At 45.4% G+C, this 22,695-nt stretch overlaps 1 protein-coding gene across 2 annotated transcripts in view; it reads right to left on the minus strand.

Moving 5' to 3' along the window:
• Positions 1-1,648: 1,648 nt before the first annotated feature.
• The window catches only part of PCIF1 (phosphorylated CTD interacting factor 1), a 157,653-nt gene continuing 136,606 nt past the window's right edge, over positions 1,649-22,695 (minus strand). For both annotated transcript variants that reach the window (XM_085619370.1, XM_085619371.1), the window contains exon 16: positions 1,649-3,362. In XM_085619370.1, the coding sequence (XP_085475496.1) occupies positions 3,113-3,362 (250 nt within the window). In that variant the 3' untranslated portion in view covers positions 1,649-3,112. The remainder of the gene's footprint in view (positions 3,363-22,695) is intronic.

Raw genomic sequence — 22,695 nt, forward strand, 5'->3', positions numbered from 1 at the left:
ATGTCAAGAAGTATTGCAAGATGCTACTTGAAGCTTCTAATAAGCACACTGGACATTTGGCAGTAAGTAGAGTGTAGAGTTTGGCTTGAGTAACTAGATGCCCTTGTTATCGTAGCCGTTGTGGCAAACTGTGCAGTTCCTTCTCAGCACCCGTAACCTCTTGTCGCAATCTTAATCCGTGAGAGGTACTGGTATACACTGCACTTACTCAATAGGATGGAGCTGGCACAATTCAATTACGATTTACACTGAAGTACAATAGTCCAACAAAAATTAAGCCTGGAGTCCTCTTTTGGGTAGATGCCAATATAAAGCAATGAATACATTTTTCGGTTCTCAGGGCGTAAGGCCTCAGCAACTTGATGTCTTCCCAAGTATTGAATACCCCTGAGACAGGAAAGATTGCGCTCAAGGTAAGAGTCTTTTTATGATACCCAAGGTGACTGTAACAAATCGGGATAGAATAACAAATCTATGGAACTTCATGTCCCTGATTGTGTTGTGGTGGAACTTAGAATTCTGTGTTTGTGCTGTGCCATCCATTAGGTACTACTGACACTGCCTCCATCTGATACTCATGTCACTTAATCAAATCTATTTAGGCAGTTCATGTGGTCAAAAGAATAAGCTGTGGAGGTCAGTTAGTGTCCTTAAGGCTTTTGCCCGTAGCATCTTACCAGAACAGACTTCTTTTGATGCATGTGCACCTGAATCTTAACCACAGCTCACCAGATTGGAGTCTTGTCCCTTCATCATTAAAAGCATAGAGCTGTACATCTTTTTTTTATCTTAGCAACAAACGATTTCGCCTCCCTCTTCGTTTAGTTCTTCCCTGAGCCTTCTCCTTCTCCAAGAGGTATTTCCATTTCTTTCATGCTTTAAATAGCTAGCCCAGTAATAATACACTCTGACTTATATGTTGTGAAGTTTCCGTTCTCCCAGTTGGAAAGAGCTATCTCCTTTAACTTGGGACCCTAGAACTACCTCTCAAGAGACAAATGTGTCTCTCCTCAGCCAAGTCTGTGCCTCTCTCATAGAATCCCCATACCATCTCCCGTCAAACAGTATACCAATGCAGTCACCTAAGTCAGCTTTTAATCTCCCAGGAGATCTTTGCAATGTTCAACATACACAGTGCAGTTTCTCCTTTCTCATGCCCGCCTTCACTCTCGTAGGTGCCCAGTTCACTTCCAATTCTCACAGGAGAGAAGTGCAGTCTTTCAGGGGCACGGTGAAGTCTGGCAGGTTCAACTTGCACTGTCCACTTTCCCTGCCTGCCTTTCCTCTCCATGGTGCCCCATGCATGTTCCCCTACTGCCAGGAGGCCAGAGCAGACTCTGCAGTCTCTCAAGGGACTAGTGCAGTCTCAGGTGCAAAGTGCGGTCTTCTTTTTCCCAAATGCCGTTTTGAGTCTCCTATCCAGCACATGCCCAGGTGAGCGTACTCTCTTCTATCAGCAACTGCAAATTTTCTTTATACCGGTGCTCACTGCAGTTTCCTTTTCTCTTAAATGCCCAGTGAATACACCTCTGCCCAGGTGTACAATGGCACTACCCATTGGGAGGATTCTCAAGCAATACTATAGCTCTCCGATATGGGCCAAAATCCTTTTACGTCATCTTTTGAAAAACAAAATGTTATCAGTAAAAACATTTTCATTCTTTTTAATGTTTCTAATAACCAGGAAACTGAAATCAAAAATATACTTTTACTTTCCTTTGATACAAGTAATAAAATGGTTTACTGATTTTAAATTAATTAAAAAACATAACAACAACAAAAAAAGGTTAAATAAAGAGCCCTGGAGGCTGTGAAAAACTTTCCTCCACAGCAATGACTAATCTTTTCAGGCTAAGCAGCAAACCGATCAGTGACAACAGAACCCGTCCAGGGCCTAGAGCACTGAAAAAGGGTCAGCATACCACGCCACATTCACAATACACATCTTGATGGCCTTGCTCTGAAACAGGACCGACAAACCACTGAAAAGCAAGTAAACATATCTGGTGATTTAGCTTTGAAAGTGGGTCAGAATTATTTTCCCCATTGAAGATACGTATCAGTTGGTGTTTCACAAAAGCTGGTTTGCAATCTTCTCCACGGTCACAGAGCAGGCAGATAGCTGCGCTCTGAAAGCAGGTCCCAAGTCAACTGCAGTTACTAACGTGTCCAGTGACTGGGCTCCAACAACTGACCAGGAAACCCCTTTTGCAAATAGGAACCGTCTACTATGACTATGTGCTGAAAGGTGCTCACCAAACACAACCACAGCTGCTCTGAAACAGATAGGACGATAAAGCTCTTTTGGGCAAATATCAAACCTATCAGCAGCCATGACACACGCACGTGGCGGATCATTGCTGACTTGCAGTAGCCTCTTCACAGCTAAGACACATCCCTGATGGTGTTCTGGCGACTGTGCAAAACTACCCGACCTCTACTAAACATGTCCACTATGGAGCCCTGTAGATAGGGCGGCGAGCACCTCCCCAGCTATGAGACACACCCATGGACTCACACACAGAGAAAAAAAGGGGACCCTGATCCTCTGGTTACTTAGAATCAACAATTATGGACTGACAAAAACCACTCATATTTTGGACACAGAGACCAGCTTCTGACATAGACTAACTATGTACAACGGAAACTGAAGGGAAGGTGTGGCTGACAGTCTGCTTGTCTGGGTTACTGCTGAACTCGGGCGGCATCTTCGAGGCAGACTCCTGTTCCACCTCTGGCTGTCTGTGGTGAAGCACACTCTCCCATCTTCGCCTACGGTGCAAGGCAGAGCTTCCAGTTCCTTCTGAAGACAATGGTCTCACAGAGAATGGGGTTACAACATTATTCCCCTTTTACCATCATGTGGACATATTCCCATCTCCCAACTACTCAGATGGAGATGTTGGTGGTGCTCCGCTCCGTCAGCCATGTTACACCTTTGCTCTAGATGCTGAACAAGGTGAGCAATGCAAATGAACATGAAGGAAGGAGTATCCTGGAATGCCCTCAGTTAGGAGGCCTCATCTCACTGTACAGTCTGTACATCTCGCCACTTTAGCGCAATCCTGAATGCCGCCAGCGGCACAACCTCAGAACTACACCCAAACGAGGACTAGTTAGGAGGTCCATCTTGGGTAGAGCCTTCTTCTGGAACACTCTCCTTCTCCTTCTCAGCAGTTCCTGAAGTGGATGAGGACGACGAGGAGGATGATCCCGGCGTGCCAAGCATACGTCCGGAGTGCTTGTATGCTGAAGTGAGCTCCTGCAACTTCTCAGGGGTGGGTGGCCACTTAACAAAACCAGGCTCATTTTGCAGAAAGAGGACAGCTGTGTTGTGTACAGCTTTGTAGTACATTTCCTCTCTGAAAGAAAGAACAGAAATTCAACATCTTTACTCACTGTCACTTAATCATCAAAACCTTTTCTGCACATCTTTATCCTGCTTCCTCAACCTGGGATCTCAATCCTGTCTATTAGACAAGGTAGCTCCACTTGACTACACCCATGAACCTCTGCATACTCAGTCCCCAAAGCTAGCACTAACTGATCGCCTCAAGGTTCATCTTAGTCTCATCCCCCCTTCCACCTGCTGCTCGTCACAAGGTCACCCTGTGGCCTCCAACAGTAACGGTTTATCCATTAAAACACCACCTAAAGTTTGCACTTTTGCATGAAGGTATTAGCCTGTACACCCTATAGCCTTCTGTTGCTGCACCTTCAAGGGGCTCCACCCAAAGTTTATTTTGAGTCTCCACCTAATGCATAAACCTGGGGTATAAAGATACAGCTCCCACCTAGACCTTCATCTTTTGTTCAACTCTAAGGTCACTACTTCACGTATGAGCTGTAGCAATATAATATTGTTTGCCATGGGCAAGCACTGCATGCTTATTCTAGGATATCCACCCTTCTGGTCACTAGAAACCTTCTAATTGTTACATTGCCTGCTGTCCTGCTCACCAAGGTGTCTAACACCATCCTTGTTTGTTATACCACATTCTCTTTTTGTTATGCAAGGACATTATGATCCAATTCCCTATTGCTGAAGATTTGAAGCATGAGTGTCACAGAACCCACTGAGGTCAAAGTAAGATTATCAACTTGGACTTGGTCCAGCAATGCACATATGGCTGTCTTGCCCTATGCCTGGGCCCTTAGACGGTGCACCGTTCCATTTCATCTTTGGTGGCCAGTGTTGTCGGGTCTTGTGGTCCAAGTGCCCACATGTTCAGGAAGCGTGGGTCTTGCACAAGAACTGTGCTATTGTATTATTATCCGGTTAAGCAGCTACTGAACTGCATATTCTGGTGCTTCTAAACTGGTGCAAATGTTCATGTTCTCCTCAGTGACATGTGTAAGAAGAGGAGCAAAACTTTGTGTAGTACTATCCCTACAGCCTGGATTAAAATTCGGGTAGACCATTACAAACTTTACAAATGAGGTGGGAATTAAATATGCCCAAATTCAATTCAAGTCCACTGCAGCTACTTCTGCTGTGATCTTTATTGCCTTGCAATCAAATTAGGAACTAACATTCAAAAGCATTGTGAACTCATTGAATGCGAAGCTTCAGACATCTCCGACCACCTTTGTAATTTTAGCGTTGCGTTTCAGGTAGCAGCACAGACAGCAGTGACAACTCTGTGTGTTGGATACTTCACTCATTATTGCATTTAGCATTGGTTTGAGGGCAATCTTCTTTTGGGTGTTGCAAGTGTTTTTATGTTATAGAAAATGTTGCAAATAATGACACTTCCTTTTTGTTTCCTGCAAGCTCATCCGGAGCCAACAGTACCACAAGACAGGTTTAAGTCTCATTTCTTGGATCAGGGTGTTGAACAATAATCTGATGAAAGGAAACACCACATCCCTGAATTTACCAAGCACAGTAGGGTGATGCTTTTTTAGTCGAAGGCTACTGTCTGAATATCTATCATTGACTTCACACCTGCATTATTTTAAGCCATTGTAGCTCCTTCTCTTTTACTCCCTGATGGAGCGGTTCTTCTCCTTTCTCATAATACTTCAATATTTCTAGATTTTCTCTTGAAAAGTTAGTTGGTTTTATAATCTGAGTACATTTAGAATTAAAATGAGTTCCTTAGCTTGATCATGTGTGTTTTTACATGAGACAACGGAAAATTTGCAGCTCACCTTTTGTGCCCAGTTTGTTTATGATCTAACAAAAACTCTTCAAAAAAGCGAGCATAACAGACCAAGAACAAATAGAGGGTGTTGAGTTTCAGTGCATACAATAAAGCCAATCAGAGGCTTGAAGAACACTTTCGATGTAATGTGAATGTAGAAACACAAAAGGTGCCATTTTTTGAGGGTGCAGGAAGGGCATTAGTCCATTGATCACTATGTGCCCAGTCAAACATGCAACTTAACTTTTGTAACAACCTGGTGAATATGTAGTCTACCTGTAGATTCTTCACCATGATCCTGCTTTCAAGGGAGTGGACTGATTCTGGAAATTGTCAGCAATACCACTTCACTAGCGCTGGTGGTATTGCGGGTCCACATAGTAATTACCAATTATGGTGACGCAGATCCATTACGACACCACCAGCACAGTGACGTCCGTTTCATCTAATGGTCCTCAGCAGGAGTTTTGAACACTCCATGACGCCGGAAAAGGTATAGAGTATTATGAAAGCAATTTTCATGCAACTAAGGTGATAGACTGATGCACTGTAACATTCTATTTGGCACCAGAGTAAACTCAGCACAAAGCCTCCCAGGTATACCCAAACTCATCCCCAGAGGACACCCCCAGCCAGAGGGCTTGATGTTATTTCAATGACAGATGTTTTTGTCTGGGTCTCCACCTTAGAATGTGCTCGGGCCATCTATTTTTTTATGTACTTCTTTACTGTATTTTATTCACCCTATTTTCCTATTTAAATGAAATAGTTATTGTTTTTTAAAGATATTTCTCCAACTGGACATTGTGTTTCTTTGGTGTAATTCTCTGTGTCAGGCAGCAATGGAGTTCTAAATCCTCTAACATCTTCTGCCATAAGCCTTGATCACATGTTCTTGCTAGCCAAGCGAGAAAAGTGTGGAAAAGGAGTAATATGGTTATCCAATTAGAGAACTCCAAGCCCTGGAACACTAGTGATAAATGACAGTGCCCACCTTGAGTAATTCCTGACTTGGGGCCGAAAGAGAAGGAAGGCTTCACTAGAAACTTCTTTCTTTAAAACCTGTAGCCTACTACCTCCTCCAATAAATGTCTGATCTTTTAGCCATCATCATGTTTATTCGGCCACTAATACCCATCCCTACATGACTATCCTCTACTTATAGTTGGCGACCTACATCAGCTCATATACACTGCCTCAATTGACCAGTTCCTGGGTCAACATCTGGTTATCACAATCTCAACCAATTCATCCCTGTGTTGTTGCTAAATTCCGAGGCTGCCTCAATCTGGTCTTTTATCACCTTCACTTCTTTTTCATTGGGTCCCCATACTTGTTTATATTTATTTAGTCTGGAATTTTACACACTGCTGCCCAATGACAAAGCACTATAGAATTTGAATTAAAGTCTAGGGCTGTGGAACACCTGGAGTCCAGTTGGCTATACTACGACATCTAGCAGATATTCCCCACTAGCTATCATCAGTCCTGTGGAATAGCCAAAGACTGTTCTAAATAGTTCATATTTAAGATGGATTAGTTACTTACCTGTAATCCTAGTTCTCTTCCAGGGGTATCCTCATCAAAGTCATAAGCATTAGAATATTCCCGCCCATGCGCGGGACCCTGGAAACACTATATTATATGTGCCCCACATATATATATCCATATTATCTACTGGCGGTCGCCAGTAGATAGTTATAGTTAGGACCGAGTTCCCATAGAAAATCTGAAAATTCTATTTTGAATAACTTTGGCGCTGGTTGACTTATCTTCGTGAAATTTTAAAAACTAATGGGGCGCTCCGCTCAGCTCCTACCCTGAAAGTCTCGGGTTGATTCGTCAAGCGGGGGTTGAGAAAAAAGGGGGGTCCCAAAACACGTTTTCCCCATGCATTTTCCCATAGGACCTTTAGTCGAAGGTACAGCCCGAACGGCTGAACAGAATTACTTGAAATTTGGCAAAGAGGTAGTCCTCAGGTCAGGCATGTGCCTTTTGCATATATGGTGTCAATCTGTTCAGTAGTTCCCGAGAAAATCAAAAGTAAAATCACATATATATCTGGGCGGAGCCTAACCACACATCTCATCGTGAGATCTGATTGGCTGTCAGCACTTCATTCAAGAAGGGTTGGCAGCCATCTTGGGACCAATATACATGATAGCACCTCATTAAAAAGCATTGCAATTAATAGAAGGTTTTAAGACTTTAGTTACATTATTTTAATTCATTTGTTGATGGTACCATACTCATTTTAGGAATTGTGGTGTGTTCTAAGGGGATTTTACCATGCGAAAAAGCCTTCTGCTCTGATATCATGAATCATGTTTGAGAGAAAACTATTTTCTCATGCTTTTCCCACAGAGGTTTGGAAGGTGATCTATAAGCTAAACTGAGAGCATATTTTCTGTAAATTCACATTATCTTTCTCAATCATGTGAGAATGAAGTCTGACATTCTCAGTAAAACATGTACATCCAACAAGGGCAGAGACTGTCAGTTGATTCCTTTGTGTTCTACTGCAGCTTCCCAGAGTGTTCTAAAGAACAACTAGAGCGCTAACAGTCCTACTTATGACAAACGTATGGCACACCTGAAGCCATCTTGGTTGGAATAAAGTGGTAACTCTTAAAACATTTAATTTAAAAAGGAACAAAATGAGGGGGTTCATTTTGTCATAGAAAGTATGATTAGTGTTGCAGAAAGAAAAATTAGGGCACATTTTGAGTGACTTCGCAAATCCTCTTCGATTTCATTAAAAATTCTGACATGCAGACTGAAACATGCACTTTCAATACCAGCAGCAGACTTCCCTGGTGAGCAGTAGCTTTACTACAGTGATCTAATAAGCAACTAGAGTGCTAACATTCTGAATTTATGGCAAATGTGTGACACATCTGAATGCCTTCTTGATGGAATCAAAGTAAAAAACTGAAAGTATTTCCTACTGAGGAGACTGTAGTAAATGAGGAAATTAGGAAACATCATAACAAATAAGTCTCCCAAAATGGCCACCAGAGACAAAAGAGCCCAAATGTAGCCCAAATATCACCCAGATGTAGCCCAAGTATAGCCCAATGACAGCATGTCCCAGAGTGTTCTTAAGAACAACTAGAGCGCTTACTGTCTTACTTATGACAAAAGTATGGCACACCTGAAGCCATCTTGATTGGAATAAACTGGTAATACTTAAAACATTTAATTTAAAAATGAACACAATGAGGGGGTTCATTTTGCCATAGAAATTATGATTAGTGCTGAAGAAAGAAAAATTAGGGCACATTTTGAGTGACTTCTCAAATCCTCTTCTATTTCATTAAAAAATTCTGATATGCAGACTAAAACATGCACTTTTAATACCAACAGCAGACTTCCGTGGTGAGCAGTAGCTTTACTACAGTGATCTAATGAGCAACTAGAGTGCTAACATTCAGAATTTATGGCAAATGTGTGACATATCTGAATACCTTCTTGATGGAATCAAAGTAAAAAACTGAAAGCATTTCCTACTGAGGAGACTGCAGTAAATGAGGAAATTAGGAAACTTCATAACAAATAAATCTCCCAAGATGGCCAGCAGACACAAAAGAGCCTAAATGCAGCACAAATATCACCCAGATGTAGCCCACATGTAACCCAATGACAGAAGTGTGCAAAACACTTATTTTTTGTGTATTTGCAGTTTTATATAGTGCAGACTTGTCAGGTATTGGAGTGCTTTACATGAGCATTGGTTACATCACACAAGACCAAATTCATTTTGGTTGTAGACATGGGCAGATTAAGTGATTTGACCAGAATCACAGAATGTTGAGCTGAAGCAGAAACTCCAACCTGGTTCCCCAGTTGCAAAATCTGCAGCTCTGGAAGTAACAAAACATCCTCTCCCCTAGGTGCAACATTTAATCAAGTGGTCAACTGGATAAAAAAACAAAGATTACAAATAATTTAAAAGTTCTTTGTCACTATTTGAAAACTCAGAAAATATGTCCTCATTTTAGTTTTTTAGAGCACTAACCATAATTTTGATGCAAATAAGACCCTCTCATATATGTAATTTCCAAAGGAAATACTCTAGGCATTACAGTTTTAATTACATCAAAATGACGTCAGGCGTTCTAAACTTTTGTAATAAATATAGAATGTTAGCAATCTAGTTGTTCATTGGGATACTGTTGAGAGTCAGAGGCCAGGGGCACGGACTCTGAAAAATTGAAGGCAGGTAGGAGAATGCAGATGCAACAATTTGACCACACTGGGCAGGCAGGAAGGGCAGTGGCAGCACAACAGACTATGGAGGGCAGTGGAAAGGGGGGCAGGGGCAACAAACCAACATTACAGGACTGGCAAGAGAGGCTGTGGCAATATAATAGACCATTGTGGGCAGAAGGAAGAGGCAGTGGTAGTACAACCATACATGCCAACAGACCCGTTTCAGCCAGGAAACATCCAATGTTTTTAAGCTCAAATGGGCTTTATTTGATCTGTCTCATATCTACAATCTCCTATTTTTCAATGTAACTCAAAGGGGAAAATCAATACCCCAGTTTTTTTTCTAAATCTCCCTCTTAACAAGTTCAAAATGTTCGCAAGTATGGTACATTGGATCATGGTAGGCAGGAGGAATTGAGGTAGGGACATGGACTCGAATAACGGAGGACAGGAGGGGCATGGAGAGGTGCACCAAACTGACCCTACAGGGCAGGCATCAGGGTTTGCAGCAGCACAATACACCACACAGCGCATGCGGGATGGGAGTGCAGCACAACAATCCATAGAAAGCAATAGGGAGGGGACAGGACCATGCACATGGACAACAGAGAACAGAGGGGAAAGAGGCAATGGTAGCTAGCTGACCATAATGGACAGACAGGAGAGAACGCTGCAGCATAACAGACCATAAAGGTCAGGAGGGACGGATCAGGGGCATTACAATGGAACAGACAAGCCAGGAGGGAGGGAATATGGGTCTGCACATGGGTGGGGGCAAGGGGGCAGGGCAGGAGCAGCAAGATGACCATGGAGGTCAGGCAGGATGGGCACTAGAAACAAGACACACCATGGAGAGCAACAATGAGACTATGATGGCATACACACAGACCATGGAGGGAAGGTGGGAGGGGGTCAGGGGCAGCTAGCTGACCACACAGGGAAGGTGGGAGGGGCCATGGCAGCACAGAAGACAATGCATGGCAAGCGGGAGGGTTAGTGGCAGCACAATGGCTATGATGGGCAAGAAGGAGGGTGCAGGGGCATGCACAAAGGACCATGGAGGATAGAAGGGAGGGTCAGGACCTGGGCACAGACAAGAGAGTTCAGGGGAAGGGGCCTCACAACAGACCGCGTGGGGCAGGCAGGAGGAGTAATTGCAGCACAACAGACCAGGGAGGGCAGAAGGGTGTGGCAGTAAAATGGACCATGGAGGACAGGAGGAAGGGGATAGGGGCATGGCATGTGGACAGGCAGGGTGGAGGTGGCAGGGACACGTTACAGTCATCTGACAATGCTAGGCAGGTGGGAGGGGAGTGGCAGCTCAACAGAACACTCAGAGTAGATAGGAGTGGCAGGTCCATGGAACATGGTGGGCAAAAAGGATGGAGCAGGGGCATGCACAAAGACATCGGAGGGCAGGGGGAAGGAGAATAGGGGCAGCAAGCTAAGCACAGAGGCTAAGCAGGAGGTCAATGATGGGCCATAGAATTGGGCAATGGAGGGCAGGAGGAGTGGACTGGTACATCATGCTAAATGGAGGGCAGTGGCATCACATCAGACCATGCATGGCAGGAGGGAGGAGGCTAGTCCATGGATTCAGACAACAGAGGATAGGGAGGAGGTGGATGGGGCAGCAAGCTAACTGTTCAGAGAAGGTGGGTATTAGGAACTTTATTGTTTTTAAAATGTGTGTCTGTGCGAACTACTTAAAATATGAACAAGTATGCAGCATAATCTCACTTTTATTCAGGAAGAAGAGGACGTTTGTGACTGTGACTCCGGGCTCACTTGGCAGAAACACCCCCTGACCCTCCACCCCCCATCGCAAAATGCAATGCCCGTGAAAAGGGTAGGTGGACGCAGTGTTATATAGAGCATAGTCCTGAGAGCACGATTGAAAATGAAAACTAGATATAGTATATGGTATAAACTATGCACCGAAAAGTTTGATACAAGATGAACTGGGGCGTGAAATATGCAATACATTGTGCGCAATGACAGATTCATTGGAGAGCGCAAGATAGCACAGGCACTAGCGCGTGCTATGCGATATGCGCCTTGGAGTGTAATATGCACAGGGCAGTGTTGTGTAACCTAACTAGTCTCTAAAGTTGTAATATAAAATATGTGCTGGGGAGTGTAACGTTGCATATGCACTGTGACATAGATACGGATCCCAGATTGTAATATGTATGGCATAGCGCTGTGCGTTATAACATAGGCATCGAGGAAGGCACGTTAGATGGGGTAATATAACCCGTGCGAAGGCAGGTGTGGCAAGACATATTCACGGGGTGGTGTTACAGTGCACATGGGCTAGAGAGTGTCATAGCATACGCACTAGCTGGTGGAATACAACACAGAGGTGTGAGGCACTCGGCGGGCACTGGTGGGTGTAACACAGCACTGGGCTCAGCCAGGAGCACGCTGTGACTCTCAAGTGAGGTTTGTCTCCTTTCCAGAGAGTAAAATAAAAAGTATTACACATCCGGCGGTGGATGTGTGTTTTATTAACCGTGAGGTGGGTTTCTTGCATAGTTTGGTCTAATATTTGTCGAATCCCCTTTGAATGGCTTGGTGTGCGTGTATATTAAATGTGCCCGTCAATAGCTACCCATGTTTGTATAAATAAACAACAAGGGTGTCTACTTGGAGAGTACCCACCGGCGGGGGCACCGGGATTAGGCACGGTAGGGCATCAGACACGTCAGAGCTTCACTAGCGGTGTAAATACATTCCATGTGGATTCATTCTATGCATAGTCGCCTTTTAATGAATATCACGCAAATCGTCATGGTGATAGGTACATACGGTTTGTCCAGCATGTCCTAGGTTTTTCCATAAATATATATTTTTTTAAAATATTAAAAGCAAAGGCCGGCCCCGGGGGATGGGGTCCCTGGGGCCATAAGTGGCCTGAGGAGGGGGGCAACGCAGCCCCCTCCTAAAGAATAAAAAAAAAAAAAAAAAAAAAGGCCGTGACCCGGGGGTTGGGGTCCCCGGGGCCGATTAAGGCCTTGGGAGGGCCAAATTTATTTTTTTCAACAAAACAAATTAGGGTGCAGGCCCTGGGGGATGGGGTCCCCAGGGCCAGTAAATTAAGACGGGGGGCCACACAGCCCTCCTTCTTAAAAAAATAAAATAAATAAAAGACCGGCATCGCGCCGGAGGCCACGCCTCCTCCTTGCAGCACTCTGCAAACGCGCCCCCTGGCCAGTTGTAATTTGGGGAATTAATTCCCCTTCAATACTGAGGGTCCCTGAGGGCCAACTAGCCCGACAGGTATCTCCAGTATGCGCCAGGGAGCTGCGTTGCAGACAGGAGTTCTGAGGCCATGCCCCTTTTTACACCTCTATGCAACGCAGCTTTGTGGCGCTTACTGGAGGTACCTAGTGGGCTAGTTTGACCCTAGGGACCCTTAGGATTCAAGGGGACTAAATCTCAACTTAGAACGGCCACAGGGCGCGTTTACACAGTGGTGAAGGGAGGGGACGGGGCCTGAGGTGACGTGTGCAAACACGCACTATGGCACGTTTTAAATTGGGGAAATAATTCCCATTCAATCCTGAGGGACCCTGGGGGCCAACTAGCTCACCAGGTGCTTCCAGTAAGCGCCACTGCTCTGCGTTGCAGAGAGGTGCTGCAGGCCGTGCCTCTTTTTACACCTCTCTGCAATGGCGCTTACTGGACGTACCTAGTGGGCTATTTTGCCCCTAGGGACCCTCAGGATTCAAATGAACTTAATCTCCCAACTAGAAACGGACACAGGGCGTTTACACAGTGGTGAAGGGAGGGGACGGGGCCTGAGTTAACGTGTGCAAACAGACCCTGTGGCGCGTTTTATGTTGGGGAAATAATTCCCCTTCAATCCTGAGGGACCCTGGGGTCCAACAAGCCCACCAGGTGCTTCCAGTAAGCGCCACTGCGCTGCGTTGAAGAGAGGTGGTCTAGGCCATTCCCCTTTTTACATCTCTCTGCAACGCAGCTCTGTGGCACTTACTGAAGGTACCTAGTGGTCTAGTTGGACCCTAGGGACCCTCAGGATTCAAGGGGACTTAATCTCCCAACTTAAAACGGCCACAGGGAGTGTTTACACAGTGGGGAAGTGAGGGGACGGGGCCTGAGGTGACGTGTGCAAACACGACCTGTGGCACGTTTTAAGAGGTAGTTTTAATCCCCTGCCCTATTATATAGTAGGGGCTTACAGAGGAGGTCATGCTGATCACAGGGGGACCCCGACGTATAGTGTTCCCTAGTGTATGTAGGTGTTTTCACTGTATTCTGAGTGTCTTTTAACATAGCACTGGCTCTAGGACTGGTTAGTCAGACTCAGTTACCACCAGTATCCGTCTGAAAAAGTTGAGGGTACAGGATGATTTTGCAACAAGGCTTCTTTCTGCACGTTATCCTTCTTCTAGCACTTTTCTTCGTCTTTGATGACTTCTGTTGCTTCTTTCTGCATTTCTTTTTTTTCTCTCTGTGCGTTCTTTCTTCTTTCTTCACATGTCCTATCTCTGTAGGCATAGTTAGAAATTAGCATTTAAAAAACCTTTGAAATTCACTGAAAGAACCATAGGTTTCAGGGGCGTTATAGTTAGCTGGACTTTTCACTCGTACAAAACCATTGAAATTCCCCCGTTATAGTTAGTTCAGCTAACTATAACTTGCGCGCCCGCAATGCACTGCTGATGACGTCACATATTACATCACTCATGACATGGTCAGTGAAATCACTCATGACATCACTGATGACATCACTGATGACATCATCCTTGTGATAGAGTGGCAGACCTCCTCTCCCCCTAATATAACGTTTGATACACACATTCAAAAATAGAAACTAAAATTTTCAAAACAATGGACATACCAATATCAGTTACAACAACTTATTCAGTAATTCTAAGATCCACATACACATCCACTCATTCACCAACAGTCCTATACAGTCACTCATACTTGTACTCACTCATCATATGTACTCATACACCTATACATCCTGTTACACAACGCCACTCATCCATAGAGTTATTCACACACATAGTCAATCATGCGAATAAAGAATCAAACATCCATTTACTTGCATATACAGTTATACATACACCACCACACTTACTTCTACAGAAACTTACACAAACTTAGTCTTTTAAACAATCACTTATAGAAACACATACTTATTCATACAGGAACTCTTTCAATCTCTCACTCTCACATATACTCACTTATATACACCAATAGTCACATATACTAGTTTAAAACATATGTAGTTACTCATAAAGACACTATTGAGACAGTCATTCACTCACTAACACACCGATGCACACACTCATCCACCCATACAGTCCTGCACACATGCTGTCTTCAACACATACAAACAGTGAGTCACTCATTCATGCACCTATGCACTACGTAATACCCCCCACCGAACCATACAGACACGCAGACACTCATACTGATACTCAAAAAAACAACTAATAACCTATATAGACACTCATGTAGCTACTCACCAACCCATGCAGCCACTTATACACAAAGTGAGAGACTGATACAGATATTTACATATTTAAACATTACTCACTAAGCCATGTATTCACTAAGATACACTTAATCAGTCAGTTATACAATCAATTTTTCAAAAACAAATCATGCATTTAGACACTTATATACCCATTTATTTTTCCATCGACCTTGAGATATACATATATAAAACATATGTAATTTTCAGAAAAACACACATTCACTGGATGATGTCATCAGTGATGTCATTTGAGATGCCATCAGTGATGTCATGAGTGATGTCACTGACCATGTCATGAGTGATGTAATATGTGACGTCATCAGCAGTGCATTGCGGGCGCGCGAGTTATAGTTAGCTGAACTAACTATAACGGGGGAATTTCAATGGTTTTGTACGAGTGAAAAGTCCAGCTAACTATAACGCCCCTGAAACCTATGGTTTTTTCAGTGAATTTCTAAGGTTTTTTAAATGCTAATTCCTAACTATAACGTGCCTGAAACCTATGGTTTTTTCAGTGAATATATATATATATATATATATATATATATATATATATAGATATATAGATATAGATATATATTATCTACTGGCGGTCGCCAGTAGATAGTTATAGTTAGGACCGTGTTTCCATAGGAAATCCGCAACATTCTATTTGGAATAACTTTGGCGCCGGTCGACGAATCCTCGCGAAATTTTCAAAACTAATGGGGCGCTACGCTCCGCTCCTACCCTGAAAGTCTCGGGGGGATTCGTCAAGCGGGGGCTGAGAAAAAAGGGGGGTCCCAAAACGCGTTTTCCCCATGCATTTTCCCATAGGACCTTTAGTCCGAGCTACAGCCCGAACGGCTGAACAGAATTACTTGAAATTTGGCAGAGAGGTAGTCCTCAGGTCAAGGATGTGCCTTTTGTAGGTCTGGTGTAAATCTGTTCAGTAGGTCCTGAGAAAATAGCATTTAAATCAATATATATATCTGTAAGCGCGCTCCGTGCGCTTACCGTAAGCTTACCGTACGCGTACGGTGCCGTGCGCGAGCTCAATTCTGATTGGTGGTTACATGACTGTAAACATTCGAATCGGTCGAAATCAGGAAGTGTCGGCCGCCATTTTCTGTCTCTCGCACTGAGAAACAAAGGTGGGGAACGTGAAAAGGGGGCAACGAAGAGAGTTGCAGACCCCCTAGTGTTTGTCAGGGGGTCCAAGAAGGACCCAAAAGTACGAAAAATACATTTAATAATTTAAAAAAAAAATCGCGGTGTGCGCGTACGGTAAGCTTACCGTACGCGCACGGCAAAAAAAAAAAATAAAGAAGTAACAATCACATTTATTAAATAAATTAAAGGACCCACAAGGGAGAAAAAAGAAATGTTACTGTGTAAAAAAAAGGCGAGGCGCGCACGGCATGGACTGTGCAACGTGGGAGCTCGGTGCGCGAATCGCACCGTGCGCCCACAGCGCGCGCACCGTGCGCGCAGGGTGTGCGCATAGTGAAAAACCAGAAAAAAAAATAAAAAATAAATACATAACTTAGCATTTAAAAAAACGTACAAATTCACTGAAAAAACCATAGGTTTCACACACGTTATAGTTAGGAATTATCATTTACAAAACCTTGCAAATTCACTTAAAAAACCATAGGTTTCACACATGTTATAGTTAGCTGTACATTTCACTCGTAAAAAACCAATGAAATTCCACGTTATAGTTAGACCAGGTAACTATAACTTGCGCGACCGCAATCCACAATGTGTAATTTCAGATGTCATCATTGATGTCATGAGTGATGTCACTGACCATGTCATGAGTGATGTAATATATGACGTCATGAGCAGTTTATTGTGGGCGCGCAAGTTATAGTTACCTGATCTAACTAGAACGTGGAATTTCATTGTTTTTTTACGAGTGAAATGTACAGCTAACTATAACATGTGTGAAACCTATGGTTTTTTAAGTGAATATATATATAGATATATATATAAAAAAAAATAAGCAATTGCAGCCTAATAAACACCAGAGCTGAATCATGCTGTAAGGAATTTCCACTATACATGAAAAACATGCATTAGAAACAGGACAAACAACAATAACATTTGTTTAGAAACTGTTTTAATGCTCAGCAAACAGTAGAAATCCTCATAAAACACTGAAAGCATAGGAAGTTCCCGGGCTGCATTGCAAATACCCAGACTAACAAGATTGAAAAGCTAACCTGTAGCTGCATAGCAATAAACTGACACCGTGCCTTTAAGGCACACCTGACCCCCAGCTACCCATCATGCCTCAGGGGTGACAGTTAGGTCAGTTGTTCTTTGCGGAGAGTGAAAAAAAGTCATGGTACGAAGAAATAACAATATCTTCAAATTATAACAATCCTTTGCCCGGGGAGGCGGGAGGATTGCTTATGACTTTGATGAGGATACCCCTGGAAGAGAACTAGGATTATAGGTAAGTAACTAATCCTTCTCTTCCAGGGGATCCTCATCAATAGTCATAAGCATTAGAATAGAATAGTGAGCCTCACCTCATCTCCCGCAGGCAAAGGAGTGCTCAGTAAACTTAGACAAAACTAAGCTATCCAAATAGATTCCTCAAGGAGGCTTGGCCTACTTGAGCATCAGCCCTGGAATCAGATTCTAGGCAGTAGTGCCTCGTAAAGGTATGAACCGATCTCCAGGTTGCAGCCTTGCAGATCTCTGAGATTGGGACGTCATGTAAGAAAGCAACTGTGGCCGCTTTCCCCCTAGTGGAGTGCATTTTAGGGGGCAACGGTAAGGGTCTTTTCGCCAGCTGGTAAGCTAAGGTAATGCAGGATACAATCCATCTGGAAATGGATCTCTTAGTGGCTGGGAAACCTGTTCTCATGGCGCCATAATTGACAAATAACTGATCTGTCTTCCTTATGCCCTTGGTACTTTCTAAGTAGAACTTAAGCACCCTCTTGAGGTCTAAGGAATGAAGCGACCGCTCGGCCGGGGTCGTTGGATTTGGGAAAAAAGATGGAATGGAAATGGACTGATTGATATGAAAATCAGACACCACCTTAGGGAGAAAAGAGGGATGTGCCCTTAAAACTACTCTGTTATGGTGGAAAACAGTGTAAGGCTCATTGGTACACAGCGCTTGGATCTCGCTTACTCTGCACGCTGATGTAATGGCTACCAGAAAAGCGGCCTTCCAAGACAAATGCTGCAAGGAAGCTCTGTGGATTGGCTCAAAAGGTGGGCCCATCAATTTAGATAACACCAGGTTCAACTCCCACGGAGGAGAAGGGTTCCGAACAGGGGGATAGACTTTCTTCAACCCCTGTAAGAAGTCCTTGACCACCTGCATTTGGAAAAAGGAGGGCTGACTAGGAGATTTCCTGTACGCCGTAATGGCAGATAAATGCACCCTGATAGAAGCATACTTTAACCCTGATCTTGCTAAGCACAGCAGGTAAGGGAGAATGACATCCTCCTGCCCCTTTGTAGGATCAAGGTGATGTTCTCTACACCAGATAAAAAACCTCTTCCACTTAAACGCATATGACGCTCTTGTGGAGGGTCATCTCGCCGCTTTCAAAATATGCATACAAATCAGGAGGCAGATTCAAATGTCCGTATTGCAGGACCTCAGGAGCCATGCTGTCAAGTTCAGTGAGGGAAGGTTGGGATGAAGAATCCTCCCGCCCATCTTGGTCAGCAGGTCCGGCCTGCAAGGTAGCCTCCTGTGTGGAAGTACCGACAGATGAAGAAGGTCCGGGTACCACCACTGCCGTGGCCAGTCTGGAGCTATCTGAATCATTGTCATGCTGGATCTGAGTAGCTTGGACACCACCTTCGGAATCAGGGGCAGAGGAGGAAAGGCGTAGGCAAATGTCCCCGACCAGTCCATCAAAAGCGCATTCCCCCTTGTCCCTGGACGGTGGAATCTGGACGCGAAGGCGTGGCATTTTGTGTTTTCGTCGTCTGCGAATAGATCTATTTCCAGACAACCCCAACAATGGAAAAGGTCCGCCACCACCTCGTCCTGTAGCACCCAGTCTGGCTGATCTTCGAAGTGCCTGCTGAGTGCGTCTGCCTTGACATTTAGTTCTCCTGGAAGGTGTACTGCCACCACCGAGAGGTTCCGGGCGAGAAGCCAGTGCCTGATCGCCTGTGACTCCAGGGAAAGAGGACGCGACCGAGTTGCACCCTGTTTGTTTAGGTAGAACATGGTCGTCGTGTTGTCGGTCTGGACCAGGACCAGGACCGAATTGGACTTGATTGCCGGTAGGAAAGCTTTCAGAGCAAGGTGGACTGCTCGGAGCTCCAGCATATTGATGTGGTAGGTCTGTTCCTTCGCCGACCACTGCCCTTGTATCTGAAGGCACCCCATGTGTGCCCCCCAGCCTTGCAAAGACGTGTCTGTCACCACCGATTGCACTGGAAGTGACTGGTGAAAAGGCACTCCCACCATCAGATTGCGCTGCTGAGTCCACCATGTGAGGGAAGATCTCGCCGCCTGGGAGAGACATATGTGATCTTCCCAGCGACCTGTAGACTGATCCCACTGGTCCTCCAGAGTCTGCTGCAAAGGCCGCATCCTCAGCCTGGCGTTGGGAATGAGAAAGATGCAGGACGCCATGGAACCTAGCAGGGATGCCAACTGCCGGACTGTTGGATTTTGCACCTGGAGCAGAAGTCTGCACTTCTGTCTCATCGAAGACAGTCTCTCCTCCGAAGGATACGCTCTTCCCACGCTTGTGTCCAGAACAGAGCCGAGGTAGTGGATGGACTGGGTGGGTTGCTGCACTGACTTCTCCATGTTGACATGAAGGCAGAGATCGTGCAACTGTTGCAGACAGATCTGGAAGTCGTGCCTCACCTGCAGAGGGGATGGACCTTTCAGCAGCCAGTCGTCTAAGTATGGATAGACGAAGAGACCTTTTCTGTGAAGAAAAGCTGCTACCACTGCCATGCATTTGGTGAAGACTCGCGGAGTTGACTTGAGTCCAAAGGGCAGGACCTTGTATTGATAATGCTTGTGGCCGACTACAAACCGTAGGTACTTGCGATGGCGTTTTGCAATGGAAATGTGGAAGTACGCATCTTGAAGGTCCACCGAACACATCCAATCCCCTACTTGCAGATGTGGACATTTTTGATGAAGGGCCAACATGCGAAACTTCTCCTTCACTATGACCTTGTTCAGAAGTCGGAGGTCCAGGATTGGTCGAAACTTGTGCACCTGATCTTTTTTGGGGACAAGAAAGTACCTGGAGTAAACTCCTTTTCCTATTTGAGAAGGTGGAACCTCTTCTATAGCCTGCTTTTGAAGAAGAGCCGTCACTTCCTTTCGAAGCAGCTTTAACTGGTGGGGACGAGACTTTTTCGGTGGTATGTCCTTTGGAAGCGCACGGAAACGTAGCGCATATCCATTGCGCAGTATATTCAGCACCCAGCGATCTTTTGTGATGCTGTCCCACTCTGCCAGATGTTGTGAAGCACCTACGAGCTGGCGTCTGGATAGGGCAGGTTTCCAGAGCCGACACCTGAGTAACCCCCCTAGAAGGTGTGGGCGTCCAACGCCGCTAGACTCAAGGAGTAACTTTTGCTCCTCATTTATGTCTTGATCAAAGGGGGCATAACTAACTCCACACCCACACACAACTTGTGTAGGAGACGAAACCCCCCCATCACCTTCATTTGATCAGTGAGAAGGCTATTATCACCTTACTCACTTCAATTAGTTTGTGCACCCACCTCACACTACCACCACCCCTGGTCCTGACGAAACGCCAAGGATCTTACTGACCACTTAAGGCGTGAAACATGTCGACCGTTATTTAAGTTACCCAGACACATTACGTCTCTACTGGTAACCCTTAACCTACGGGTTTTTTCATTGTACCAAGGGTACCTCTTTATTAAATAATTTTTCTGTTTTGGCAACCCTTAGGTATTTTTAACTCACATTGCACACACTACCTCCACTCCTCATTTTGGTACTTGTTTCCACACACCCGCATGCACTCATCGGCAGTTCTCTAAAAGATCTCCGCTAAAGAGACCCTTCGGGGGACCCGTAGGGCATTGCACCGCCGGCCCGACGAGGAGCAAACGCCCGATGATGAAGCATGACATCCCTCGGGGTGTGTGAGGGCAACAAGAGACAATTTGTGTCTCTCCCCATCCTTAGTACCGAACCCCAGACCTAACCTTTTCAACTCTTTAACTCGGTCGTGTATGTAGGTCGCCCTTCGACCACATACACCACGGAACAGTGCCTCCCACTTGATTACCTCATTGATTTTTCGGAGCATAGGCACTGGACCATTAATCAGCTCCTGGTCCCCCCCCTCTCCATTTTACTTAGTGAAGTACTTCCTCCCACTGGAGTGGGCAACTGCGGCAGAGGAAGTCACTGCTCATGGCTTCCCTCCCACTCTCGCCGTGGTAGAGGACTGTTGCTGGTGACCCCCTCTACCTCTGTTGGACTTTCCTCCTCGAAACTGGGACTTCCCCTGGTTTTTGTTCTGGGACCACTGAGGGGTTTGAACCCTCTGTTGAGGTCCCTTGCGCTGGTTGGGTCTGTAGCGGCGTCTAAATTCCTTCTTTTTTTCAAACCCAACCGCCTTGAGGGTGTCCAACTCGGTCTTCATTCTATTCATCTCTTCATCTGCGTGTGTCCCGAAGAGAGAAGAGCCAGAGAATGGGAGGTTCAAGATCCTTTGCTGCGCATCTGGTTTTAGACCTGTCAGTCTTAACCAGGACGATCTCTTGGCGCATATTCCATGCGCGTAAGAGTGCGCTGATAGCACCGCCCCATCTGCCGCTGTGCTAATTGCTTGATTTGCCACCAAAGATCCCTCAGGGACTAACTCGTCAAAATCCTTTTGGTCTTCCTTTGGGAGCTTGGTTTTGAACCGCTCCAAAGAGTCCCAGAGAGCTCTGTCATAACGGCCTAGCAACGCAGCCATGCTGGAGACCTTAAGGGATGCAGCCGCAGATGTGCAGGCTTTGCGACCCCCACGAGTCCTGAGACCTGCTCTCCTTATCCGGTGGAACAGAAGAAGAGGCAGATACAGCATGCGTCTTCTTTGCTGCCGCCACGATGACTGAGTCTGCAGGAGGGTCCATCTTGACGAAGACCGGATCCGAGGTAGCTGGCTTATATTTCTTTAGGATGCGAGCCGGCACCGCTTTGATGGTTGCTGGAGTTAAAAAAGTGTCCATGACCGGGTCAAGGATCCCAGGAACCAGTGGAAGCAATGGTCGAGATGCAGCCGTCTGATGAAGAGTCTCGAAAATCATTGTCGTCGTGACTTGCGGGACAGACACCTCAATGTTGAGTTTCTGAGCACCCCTCTGCAGAACCTCATGGTATGTATTAATGTCATCTATGGGAGAGACCCTGGAAACCGGGCTGTCCGATGGCATGGGGGAGTAATCCCTCTTGGAGGACCGGGTAGAGGGAGTCGAGGAAGTAGATGGTGTTCGTCTACTTCGCCGATGAGCAGGGGGCCTCCTTTCTGGTGATCTGGCTGCACGTTCTTCTCGCCTGGGGGAACGCGATGCAAAGCGCCGTCTCTCAGGGGACTTCTCGTGCGTATGCCTGGGAGGACTCACTCTGTCCACTTCGTCCACCAATCTCTGAAGAGGAGATCTATGAACTAGACTGGTATACTGCTGCATTCGCCTTGTCGCCCCTGAGTCCTGCCAGTGACGTAAGGGCAGCAGCCATCTCGGGGACAACTGAACAGCAGAAGGGGCCTCGATTTGTCCTGAAGGAGACTTGCGGACATGGCTAGAAGCTTCTCTATGGGAGAGAGCCTGCGGAGTGGCTGACCTTGAAGAAGCCCT

The sequence above is a fragment of the Triturus cristatus genome, chromosome 7, assembly GCF_964204655.1.
Source record: "Triturus cristatus chromosome 7, aTriCri1.1, whole genome shotgun sequence".
NCBI classification, from domain to species: Eukaryota; Metazoa; Chordata; class Amphibia; order Caudata; family Salamandridae; genus Triturus; species Triturus cristatus.